Below are 13,345 nucleotides of genomic sequence, written 5' to 3' on the forward strand. Positions count from 1 at the left end.
TCTCTTTTCTCCACAAGTTTTCAAGTAATTAGTTCAAGTAAGCTTATTTACAGCTATTGTACATGTGACCTACTTTAACCCACTTTTTCCCTTTGGAAATTAGCCTCCCTTGAAATGGAACACTACTTTTTTCTTTTTTTTCTTTTTCTGCCTTGAACCAGGTTTCTTTTAAATCCTAAATTGGTTCAGTCATGTTTCTGCTTTATTGGGCAGATAAAGAGAGGAAACCAGCAAGTTGTGTCCAAAGGCCGGGAAACGCCTGAATGCTTCCCAACTATCTGAGAAGATGTTGTACTTAAGAAAAACTCGATGTTCCAAGCTGGTGGACAGGGTCACGTCTCTGCTCATGATGTAGATGCCATCGTTGTGGAGCGCGCAAGTCAAGTTAAGCCCCGATTTGGACGTGTTCTCCTTGAGGTAGAGCCACTGACGCGTGACGGTGTTGTAGGACTGCACCGTGAGCATGTCCTCGCTCTGGCTGCTCCTCCGGTTGGGCCCCAGCTCGTGCAGACAGCCGCCCACGATGTAGATGGTCTCCTCAACAGACACCATCTGCTGCTTGCGAATGTGGACATCACAGGTTTCAAACAGTGTCCAGATGTCGGCCGAGGGGCAATACTGCAAAATGTTCATGTTGCGATCTGAAAGGAAGAAAGAAGCCAAATGAGGACATGGCCGTGAGGAGCACCACTGCCCGCACACGCTGTGATAACATCTGCCCCCGCCTGGACCATCTGGTCAGAGGCAAAACAACTCCAGAGAAGCAGAGGTTGGGACAACAGTAATGGCTGGGAGATCATCTGCTTAGAACCAACCCCCTGGGGATGTCCCCTCCCTGGGAGGCTCTCAGAATCAAGAGGGCCAGGACACGGCCTGCTGTGATTGGAGCATTTTAGAACCACCAGTCCAATGTAAAAAGAATCAGAGCCTTGGAACTCTCCTCAATCGCTACAAATTACTGACTCTTAATATAGGTGACAGGCGGAGCCCCAAGGGATCTACTCTTGACAAGCGACTCTACTAAACAAGACAAGTGAGCCAAGCAAGATCTTCAGGGGTTAGTCTAAAGGAAACAACACACAACTGCAAGTCAGGAGAAACCCCAGAAATTCTCACTGTGGCCTTCAAGCCATAGAATCACTTGGCAATTCCATGTCCCAACTATAACAGCAGAGACATACTCACAAAGGCTCTTCCTCTCCCTGAAGCCTGCTTCCCCAAAGATGGCTGATTCTTGTGTGGATAAAATCAGAAAGTAGATCAAAGGCTACTCTAACATTATCTTGAATTCTCAGCTGCTTTAAGGAAAAATACTGCCTACTCTCTTTTTGAAAAATGCTTGTGAAATTTAAAATAACTAGTTTCATTTTTCTTTTTTTAATTGTTCTTTTTTATCCTCTTCTCCTTTAGGAAAGAATAAGTGGCATATTTTAGCCTCAGCAGAAAAAATGCTCTGAGTTATCAGAAAGAATGAACTTTCTCTTTGTTGTTGTTGTTTAAACAAACAACAAAATCCATCAGTGTAAGAGACAACTCAGCTCGGGAAGAGATGTGGAACTAAAGGGTACAACACTTCCTCCTGACACAGAGGGACCCACCCCCCAGTTAGCAAAGATGAAGGAGCTCCACCCCCACCTCTGGTATCAAGTCGAGGGCCTCTCAGAGGGCACAGAAAGAACGGAAAGGAGACTGAGCCCTGTGTGTGCACGTGTCCCCCCACCTGTAGAAATTTCAGAATTGCTACAGCTTTAGGAAATGGTCCCTCTCTTTTCCACCCACACTAATACCTCCTTGTATTTCTTTTTATTGTAGGTATTGTGAAGAAACTCATTCCAGAGACAGTCCAAGGGAGTTTGGTTCCACTGTATCAAAAGTGCTCCTTAGTAACCTGGCTTCCCACCGCATGAATAAAGGACTTATTTCTCCGTTCCAGGTCTGAAGGTCTTCCCAGGTCTTCTGTAAATGTTTTCTCTCCTCACCCAACAAGGGCTCAGACCATGATGAGGTGGTTTGAGTTGGTAGAATAACCTTTTTGCTTTTATATTGAGAGGTGATTCTGAACTTCAGCAAATCACCCTTCTTCCCTTGAGTGGTTACTATTGCTCTCTATGGGGTTTCCTTTAATTTCCTCAATGCCTGCTACAAAATCAATACAATCAAACAGCTGTCATAAAAATCGTGAACTATTACTTCCTAAATTTTAAAAGTCTACCTAACTTAAGAAGTCAGCCAGCCAAGAGCCCAACTTTGAGCCCTGCATTCTGTTTTATGACAATTATGATTCCTTATTTTAAAGGTAACTATTAGGTAGTGCTGGGAAGATCCCATACAGAAGAGGAGGGGTGTTTCAGAGTACAAGGAACTGTCCCGCCCTCTCATCTCAGAAAACCCGTTTTCAACCCTTACACAAACACTCATCCATCCACATCACCCAACCATCCCATCACAGGTATTTGGCTCGGGGAATCCAGGGCAGGAATCACCATGGGTGGCCTGAGTGAAGAAGGTACATTAGTAGTGGCTTGAGAAACTAGAAAACACACAAACAAGGGTTTTCCAGGTCAAATCTAAAGAACATTTGCTCAGCCAGGGTCATGGAAAAACTAGGAAATCTACCAGCAGAGTACTCTTGGGTTACAGTGCTGCCTGTCAGTGCTTCCCAGCGCCTGGTCCCAAGAAAAGCCAAGGGTTATGTGTGCATTATGTCAGCCCACAGGGTGCATTCTGGGTTACAAAATCTAGGGAGGAATCAGAATTCTTAGAAATGTTCAAAAGTAAATAACTGTATTTACTTTCCTAAGAGAAGAGACACACAGACACCCAGAGGTACATATGCACACACAGGAATTCTCTGGGGGCTATGGTTTCATTAAGCACATGAAGTTGACCACTGTACCCAAACACCAATGTGGAAGGTAAAAGAAATGGCTGCTAGGTCTCTCTCTCTCTCTCTCTTTTTTTTTTTTTTTCAATTATTTGTTACCCAAAAAAGCTGGCAATTTTCTTATCTTTAGTGGAAAGTCATGAGGGAGAGGCACTGGGACTAGCTCCACAGGGATAAAAACTTGAGGGCATTAAAAAAAAAAAAAAAAGCTCACTGCTTCCCATTTCTCTTGGTCACTGCCTGAGTTCAACAGTGGCCCCCTAAAAGATATGCGCTTTCTATTGCTGTCAAATAAATAAATAAAATCTTTTTTAAAAAATAAAAAATAAATAAATTTCTTTGGCCAAGAGGTAACTCGGACACAAGTGGGGGACAGAGATAAAAGGCAAGACACACTTCTACCTGATGGACCACCACCGCCTCCTAACACAACCAAGTTTGTCACGATCATGTGAGATGCTATCTACCGAGAACAGAAGTATAAAACCTACTGGAGAAACTTATTTCCAAATTATTAATGCCAAATGCCCACCAAAAACAGTACAGCTCAATAAATAGCACAACCACCTCCCACCTCTGGTCAGGAAAAAATTCTCTTATATTCGTGTGTCTTGTAATCCTCTTTCACTATGTGAACAACAGCCTTGAGCTGAGCTTCTGGAAACTGTCTGATACGTTTGTGCTCAAGAACGAAGAAAGTGAAAACACAGATTCACAAGGATATTCTGGCCCTAAATTCCATAGTATTAAATGTGTTTGGGAGAAGGATGGCACTTACCCAGTCCAGTCACAGACAGGTGGTCACAAGGCTGGGTTTCCAGAGCAGAAAGAAAATATATATTCTCTTCATCACATCCTCTACCCCATTCAATTTTCATGCTCACACAAAGGGATCAAAGGTCCTTTCTGTCCAAAGTACTCTTGTAATACTCAACTCTCTTCCTCCCAGATATGCAAATATCCAGTATATAATGTATGAAATTATAATATCAGAGCGTTTCCCCAGGCTGCCCAAGCTCACGTGGATGAGGATAACTTACTTGGCCCCTTCACTTACCTCTGGTCGTATATCCTCCAATGACATAAATTTTTCCCTTACACTCACACGCAGAGAACTCGGCCAGAGGATTTGGTAAGGGTGCCACAAAATTCCAGGCATCCTGCTCGGGATTGTAACACTCAACATTAGAAACGGCCTGCCCACCAATGGCATAGAGTTTTGAATTAACAGCCACAAGTTTGAAGTTAGACCTGAAAGAGAGATACAAAGGCCCAGAGAGTCAGTTTTCTTGACCATTAAGAAGGCAATGGCATGGGGCGCCTAGGTGGCTCAGTGGGTTAAAGCCTCTGCCTTCAGCTCAGGTCATGATACCAGGGTCCTGGGATCGAGCCCCTCATCGGGCTCTCTGCTCAGCGGGGAGCCTGCTTCCTCCTCTCTCTCTGCCTGCCTCTCTGCCTCCTTGTGATTTCTGTCTGTCAAATAAATAAATAAATCTTAAAAAAAAAAAAAAAAAGAAGGCAATGGCATGAACTGCTAAAGCAGACTGAGGAATGTGCTGGATATCTAAAGAAAATTAGCTTTCCAAGTTGGGTGCCATTCTGCTTGGGGACAGAGGAATGGCCAAATGACACCTCAAATTTCACTCCTATCTCAGAATTCACAAGAATGAAGCATTTTTCAAATTTTAGCAATTAGAGATAAGCAACTCAATATAACCAAGAGTAGTCTTGCTTAGCCTTATGCCAAGAACCAAAGATATTTTGTATACAGTAGGCTTAATATTTCTTTCAACAGCGGGAGCAAGTGTTAAGGGAGGAACGCATAACCACCTCCCTCCCTTGTCTCTCTACTCAGCATGTTTCCCATTCTTCCTCCCCAATGAGGAGGCTCCATGTTAGGTACACACTAGCACCTTCTATGGTGCGTATGCTAAGGGTGGGTGCTAGAGGGTGGTTCAAAGACCCCTTTACCACAAGTGCTCCTGGCAGATCTCTCGCCCCCCCATCCCACCACTCCATCCAAGGGCATCTTATATACTGTTTCACAACACAATACATAGGGTTACATAAGCACCAAACTAAACATATTTTGATACAGCACCCTTACAGGGGCTTCCATATGTTAACAAATACTTAAATCAACAAATGTTCACTTATCATAATAGAAACACTTATCATAATAGAAAATAATTTTAGGGGCACCCGGGCGGCTCAGCTGGTTGAGCGTCAGCCTTTGGCTCAGGTCATGATTCCAGGGTTCTGGGATGGAGCCCTGTGTCAGGCTCCATGCTCAGCAGGGAGTCTGCTTCTCTCTCTCCTTCCTGCTCATGCTCTCTCTCACTATCTCTGTCTCTCTCAAATAAATAAAATAATTTTAAAAGGAGAAGACACTGGTTTTAAGCCCCATATTCAGTAATACAATCAAATACTGCTCATCAGCTTCAGATGCTACATAAAAGTCTTGTAACTTTTAACTTCTGAATTGAAAAGAAAAAACTAATTTGTTCCAGTGTAGCGCACAGAAATTAATGACTCCTTGAAGGCCAGATGGGATACATATGGGCCAGTCTCCCAGATTGGCGCAGCAGTCTCAAGTTTACAGGCGTGTGAGCAGAGCACAATGCAACAGAAAGACCTGAAGCAGCTCTCTGACCCTAGCCCAAACACCCCAATTCACTATTGCTAGTAATGGGATAATACTCATCACAGGATGGTCAAGACATTACAGGCAACAGTTTCTCAGGAAGTACCACACCGAGATAAGATATTATCACTATAATTTCTTAGTTTTCTAGTGTTTGAAATAAAGAAAGTAGACCATGTAAATTTAGAGACCACATCTACCACCAATACAACAATGTCTTCAAAATTAACAATATCCTAAGAAAGAATGGGGGTAGAGGCCACATATGAAAAACGCAGGTAAGAGGGGAGATGAGGAAGAAACAGGGAACAAGTCGCCCACGTGTGATCTCCGAGCAGGAGTCTAATCAACACTGATGCACCATGACAAAGGACATGTGGGTAATAGCCACCTACACCTACTAAAACAGTAAGATTTTTTCAAAGGTGCCTGCAGTGTGTCCGTTTAAATCAGTCCTTGTTTTGTTTTTCAAATCAGAAAGTGAACAGAGTACTTTTCAGCAAGAACCTCACATTGTCCATTACACCTAGCCAGCCAATCACATTTCATGCCAACAGACTTCACAGGGTGGCAGTCACTGGGGGGGTCTCTACTTCATGTTGCTTACTTTTCCTGCTGCCAATGGTCCTTAAAATCTGACCATGATGCCCTCTGTGTATGTGCAAATTTGGGGAACCAAAGGAAATAAAGCTTGCAAATAAGGACTAAATTTTACCAGCCTGCAATTTGTTTTTGCTCCCCAAAGGTACACAGATAGTAAATTTTCTAAGATCAAAACGGTTTTTAATATTCATCCAGCATAATCATTTGTCCTAAGTAAACATGTAATGGCTGAATGAGTAAGCAGTTAAAAGTAAACAATTCCATCTCTCCAGACCCAGCATGCTCAAATTCACTTGAAGAGAAGACGCTTTTCAATATTGAGTTGAAGATGAAACTGCCACCCCAACGCAAACCACTTAGTGAAGACGTGTCCTGCTGAGGATTGTAATCCCAGGCTCACACAGGGAGATCTCAGCTCCACCACCCAACGGCTGTGTGACCTTGGACAAGTCACTGAATCTCATCTCATCCTCAGTTCATCTCATCCTCAGTTTCCCCACCTGTGAAGTGGAGAAAGGAACATATAACACATAGGAAGAGTTAAAAAGGGGAACACCTGCAGAAAGGGGTTACAAGAGGGAATGCTTTTTCTGGGTGTCATAAGGCTAAATTTCTTAACTCCGAGAGGGTCTCTTTGTCATCTGTTAACTGCAACAGTCACCGGCTAGAATGTATTCTGGAATTATATACAAAGTGCTCTCTCATCCATAAATTCTCACCATGAAGCACCTCATTTCCTACTCTCTGAAAGTAACTCTTTCACTCTTCACCTCCTGAAGGGTGAAAGTATGAATCCAAGCTATGGATTTTTTTTTTTAAAAATTGTCATCTCTAGTGTTTTCTCAATATTGATCCCTGACATACTACCCTCAGGGGGTAAAGAGAATAATTTTTAAACCAAATAATGATGTGTTGTAGCTACATCCTTGACTGACTTACAGTAAATAGAAATAAAGGTTAAAAAATGCTGATTTAATTGCTACTTCATCTCAAGGAAATAAAGAACTCAGCAAATCCTTAAAAACTAAGTAACATGAAACACGTTGAACCCTGCTACAGATCAACAGTAGCTGTATACAGCTGTAGGGCGGCCGGTGACACAGAGATGTGAGCGGCTTCGAGTGCTGGCCCTGTAACCATGCAAACTTATGAAACTCATCCTCAGTTTCCCCTTGGGGAGATGGAGCCAATACTACTACTACTCCCAAAGAGATGCTGTGAGCCTGAAATAGGAAGTGACATCTAAAACAGTGTCTACAACATGTAGCCCTGAGTTAAGAGCTCAAGAAATAGGAACCTTTGTTAGGGTTTGCTACATAGAAAAGTTTGTTGCCATTGGAGTAAACATCAGAGAGAAATGGCAAGATCTTTTCTCAACCACTCAGAAAAGACTTACATAGTTTGTGGAGCACTAGGGTCCTTATGTCCCCTCCTCCTCCTCCTCATGCCTACCTTCTGCCACTTCCCTATGGACTAACCTCCCCTGGGGACCAGCAGGTCACTACCTACTAGGTGTCTGAGAGACTGGAGCACACAAAGCATCTACTGGACAAAATCACAATGAGTGGGGGATGAACAGACACATAGTTTTCTTTCCTTCCCACTATTCTCGGGCTCCGCTGCAACCTTAACCAGAAAGGAGACCAGAAATGCCCTAAAATACTAAACTTTGACCCAGAGAAAAAGGGAACAGCTAAGGCTGACGACAGTAATTCCATCTCAGCCAGGAAACTTGTTTAACTCTCTCCCGGCTTTGTATTCACACACAGAACAACTGCAGAGCAAAAGTACAGGGCAATCAGAGAGACTAGAGACGTTAGAGACAGAGAAATGAATGAACAGGATTGCTGCAACATTGGCCAGTTCCTGCAAGTTATCACCAATGTAAGCGCGGAGGGAGGGCAAGCAATGTTGTGGGTATACAGGTTTTCACATGGATGTCCTGACAACTCCTGAGATCAAACCCACATGCAGACCACTGGGCAGTGTGGCATCCCTGGACTTCAAAGCAGCCTCTCTGCTCTGCTGTGTACTCACACTGCCATTTTCAAGTGTGCGGGCACAACACTAACATCTCTTTCTTCCCTTTTTTTGGGGGGGGGGAGCACTACTGGTCACATGCACCATTTTCTCCAGGTGCAAAGGACTTTACAGAATCTCTCAAAGCTAGGGTTCCTGCCTGTCCCATACTATTTAAGATTCTGAGATCACCACCTTATTCAGTCGCTGAGGAATGTGGGCTGCATTGCATTTGACCACTTTGTCAAAGTAAAACAGTAAAGGTATATCACAGAGGCAGTGAATCAAGCCAGATGTGAAATGCTATGTAATCACAGAGGCTGAAATCTGCTTTTCCTCAAGGTTCTAAGTTTCCTCTGGTGTTTCCAGAAACTGTATTAGATACATTATCCAGAAACAATCCCATTCTAAGTTTCATTTTTACTTGTTTCATCATCTAAACTCCTTGAGGACAGGAACCATGTCGTCTTTGTTGTTTGCCCAATAGTGACTAGAAAGATGCTAGACATGAAGGCTGTGGTGAAGCTCAAACACACGTAATGAAATTTTTAAAAGCAGCACAAAGCATCTGTGCTCCACTTCTCTGAAGAAAATAATTTTTAAGAAAATTAAAAAATGCACATGAATGAAGATGGTCACTGCTAGTCTATAAGCCAAACTGCAAATACTCTAAATGGTTATATCTATTCAATGGATATTTACATTTTGGTTACTCTACTTACTACACACCTTAGCAATTTACTTAACTTTCTATGCCTTGGTTTCTGACTCTGTAAAATGGGAACCTGACTGATACAGTCTTTGTGAAGAATAAGTGAGAGCAGTAAGAATAGTACCTAGCACAGAGTAAATGTTCAGTTAAATGTTACCTATTATTATTTTTCCACTATTCTAAATAACTATAGTGACTGTTACAAGATAAAAATATTCACAATATTACATTTTAAAAAATAAAATAATATAGTCACTTTTATTACAATAATATATGATATAGCCCATAATTCAAAAACAATGGTGCATTTTGAGCATCTATGAATTATTGGATATCACATTAGCAGTAGGAGCACACAGAAGCAATGAACTGGACCTGACTGGAAGGGAGAGAAACAAACATAAGCAGAAAACTTCAATTCGAGGTGGAGAGTGTTCTAGAGAAACAAAGAATTTGAATATTTAGCCTAACTGAGAGTTCAGAAAGGGACATCCAGTTGAGTTGACCATCAAATCACGTCAAAGTATGAGAGAGATAAAGACAGTTACAAATCCTGACATGGCCCCCAATTTTAAAATTTGGTGAAAAAAAGTATCTGTGTAGAAAAAAAACAGTAGCTCGGGGTTGCCTGGCTCACTCAGTCAGTGGAGCACGCAACTCTTAATCTCAGGGTTTTGAGTTCAAGCCCAACCTTTGCCCAGAACCTACTTAAAAAATAAATAAATAAACAAAAGTAAAAAAAAAAACCTAGAAAATTCCTGAGAATAACTGCACAAAATATACAGACTATACAAAGATCATAAACCTTTCCTGAAAGACCAAAAGACCTAAATACATGGAAAAATAAACCATTTTTCTATCTGCAAAGTATTATGAAACTATTAATCCTCCTCCAACTTAACTGATAAATACAATGTCAGCCCAATTAAAACTCCAACAGGACTTGACAATCGGATTCTAAAGTTTCTCTGAAGGGGAAAATGTACAAAGAATAGCTAAGAGAATCAAAATAAAACAGAAAAGGGGCACCTGGGTGGCTCAGTGGGTTAAGCCTCTGCCTTGGGCCCAGGTCATGATCTCGGGGTCCTGGGATCCAGTCCAGCATCGGGCTCTCTGCTCAGCAGGGAGCCTGCTTCCCCCTCTCTCTGTCTGCTGTTCTGCCTACTTGTGATCTCTCTCTCTCTCTGTCAAATAAATAAATAAAATCTTAAAACAAAACAAAACAAAACAAAACAAAAAAAAAAACAGGTCTCCATTCCATGAGACAACAGAATAGTTTACCAAGCTGCAATAATTTAAAAGTATGCTATCGGTAAAGGAATAGCCAATATGTCAATATGGAAACAGGAAAATTAGCATCTGATAACTGGTTGTGCAAATCACAGTGAGGAGTGAGGCCACTAAGACATTTAGGAAACATGCTATAACCTAACATTATACCTTACATAAAAATGAATCCCAAACACATTCAAATATAAATGTAAAAAGGCAAAACTATAAAATAGATTATAAGACAGATGAATATTTGTATATTCTTAACTTGTAGACACCTTTCCTGTGCAAGATTAAAAGCTAATAGGATATACATGACAAATTTGACTTCAAAAAAATTTAAATTTCCTCATGTAAGAAAACATGATAAACCTGACGTCCAAAATTGGAGGCTCACAATGCTGGTGTTGTCCTACAGTTCGTTTGGTCTGCAAGGTTTCTGTTACAGTTGATGTTGGTTTTTTCAATGCAGTAAGTTGCCAGCCTTTAAAAATCAGGGCATCTGGCTGTCTGGCAATGCTTTCTATACTTGGAGATAGCAACAAGCTGTGGGTGAGAGAGGTGGGGCCCTCTTGCGGTGGGGTGACAGCTCTCCAATTCATCATCACTCCAACCCACCCCTCTACTCATTGACTTCACCAGCCTGGTCACTTTGCGGATTTTATTTTTGAGGCCTTCCAGTAAAATAAAGGCAGGGGGGAAACAGTGCAACATTACCTGAGACAAGAGATTGATTCTACATATGTAAACAGAATTTCTAAACTGAATATGAAAAAGATAAACCAATTTTCTTTTTCATTGGCAAAGGCCACTTATAAAATATATACAAAGGGCCAATAAACATCTGAGAGGAAAAATTTCTCTCCCAAGCAGAAAGATTCACATCAGTGTTTGTCCACTAGATTGGTAAAAATAAAAAATAATGATAATATCTTGTCTTGGCAGGAGTATAGGAACTGGCAAGCTCAGACACTGTTGATAGGAGAGGAGATCTGAACAATGTTCTGATGGGCAACTTGGCAGGAGCTACCAAAATTTAAAAACTTATATATACTTTGGCTCACCTATCCAGGGATTCCAGGAATTTGTCATTTAGAACTACTGAAAAATGCCTGCTAAGAGAGGCACATATATGCCAAGATGTTCAACATAGCATTTTTTTTAAAGATCTTATGTATTCGAAAGAGAGAGTGAGCGAGTGAGAGAGCACAAGTGTGGGGAGGGGCAGAGGGAGAGGGAGAAGCAGTCTCCCTGAGGAGCAGGGAGCCCAACATGGGACCCATTCCAGGACCCTGGGATCATGACCTGAGCCAAAGGCAGATGCTCAACCGACTGAGCCACCCAGGCATCCCATTATAGCATTGTTTATAATGGCAAATAGAAGCAACTTAAATGCTCATGAGTAAGGGATGGGCTGATTACATTATGGTACAGCCATAGGCTAGAATACAGCTCTTATTAATGAGTGAGACAGCTCTATATTTGTTGATATTTGTTGATACAGAAAAAACTCTCCAAGTGGAATGGTCAGAATAATCAGCACAGCCTAATCAACCTATGGTAAAAACATATATAAGATGCACACACACCCCTGCATGTACACGCATACATACATTTTCCCCTAACAATTATCAACATACTTATGTTTATATAAATGCACATTTATAACATATATTTACAAATGTATAATATATAAATATATATCAGTAGATACACATATCTTTTACTCTGTGGTTTTTCGTGTCATTTGTAATTTTTCTAAGCATGTATTTACGAATTACTTGAATACCTTTTTTTCCCCTGGAGGACATAAAGAATATTCCTAAAAAGAAAAAGAAAAAAGACTATCAAGGATTTGTAAAGAAAGAAAAGGTGGCACTGGAGTGGCTCAGTTGGTTAAGCATCTGACTTGATTTTGGCTCAGGTCATGATGCCAGCATCATGAGATCAAACCCTACGTCAGGCTCTGTGCTGAACATGGAGCCTGCTTAGGATTCACTCTCCCCCTGTGGCCCTCCCCGCTTCTCTAAAAAAATAATAATAATAATAATAATTCTGTGAGGTGTTATGTTAGAGCTCAAGCTGGATTTGGGGGTGGAGGGGTTCTGTTGAGTAGCAGTTGATACAGCTGGACACACATGTGTAGAGGTGACAGACAACCGGCTGGGCCTTCCACCCCAAATCTGAGCACCATCCGTAACCACTGAATGTCCCTTTGTTACTTCAATTAAAGCTTGTAGAATTTGCTTAAAAATAACACTTCTGATACCAAATCTTAAATACAGTATCATCTCAGTGGTATAAATAATACACTAAAAAGGGCTTGGAAGAAAACATTCCAATCTCTACACAGTATTGCCTCTGTGAGGGAGGGAGCAGGAGTGATAGTCTTTCTGTTTCTTGATTCTTTTCCATTTTCCACTTTTCTAGAATAATTATGTATTATTTTTATCACCAGAAAAAAAAGAACACTTTCCAAAATGAATTTTATGTTATAGTAGAAATAAAGCCACTGTTTCCCCCACCCCCCCAGGTTGAGGTACCCTTAAGTCAAGTATGTATGTATAATGGTCTTCCCATTCCAGTTAAAACTTTCTTTGCCTGGTGGTGAGTCCCCCAACTACTTGTTCCACACTTCAGGGTAGGGCCCATGTGGGGGTTGAGATGGATACAAGTGTAGCAGAAGAAAGAGTATTCCTGTCCTTTCGTGGGTCACACTGATTCTTCTCCCCACTTGTGTGTGAATGGCTCTGGGCCATCCTGAGTCCTACCATCTTTCTTTCCTACCTACCATCTCTTCCTGTATCTGCTCTGCTCTTTTTTTTTTTTTTCCTCTTCTTCCTTTTCCTTTCCCACCTCTATTCCCTATTCTCCCTCACCTCCCCTCCTCCTTTACCTGTTTTCATGTCACCCAAGGGCATGTTGGGAGGGATTTGAGGATGGGAGGGGAGAAGGTTGGGTGGACTGAAATGTTCTAATTCTGTAGGTGACCACTGCCAGGCTCAAATTTTAGAGCAAAGACGAAACTGTCTGGGAAGGAAGGGAGATGCAAAAGAGAGGATACAAAATAAAGACAATCCAAGGTACAATTCTAATGGTAATCTCCTGATCACAGATTGGGGCCCCAGTGTGGAAAGCTTCAAAGGCAATAACAACAACAAAAATCCTCCCAAGACAGTATTACAGGTCACTGCCCGGTCTGTCACTGTAA

The 13,345-nt window shown here is 41.6% G+C and overlaps 1 protein-coding gene across 1 annotated transcript in view; it reads right to left on the bottom strand.

Moving 5' to 3' along the window:
- Positions 1-13,345, bottom strand: part of KLHL42 (kelch like family member 42) — a 24,705-nt gene continuing 11,360 nt past the window's right edge. The window contains 2 exon segments of the mRNA XM_032855186.1: positions 1-641; positions 3,942-4,135. Of these exon segments, the coding sequence (XP_032711077.1) occupies positions 190-641; positions 3,942-4,135 (646 nt within the window). The 3' untranslated portion in view covers positions 1-189.

This window comes from Lontra canadensis, unplaced genomic scaffold (genome assembly GCF_010015895.1).
Source record: "Lontra canadensis isolate GAN:19392208 unplaced genomic scaffold, GSC_riverotter_1.0 scaffold9, whole genome shotgun sequence".
Lineage (NCBI taxonomy): Eukaryota > Metazoa > Chordata > Mammalia > Carnivora > Mustelidae > Lontra > Lontra canadensis.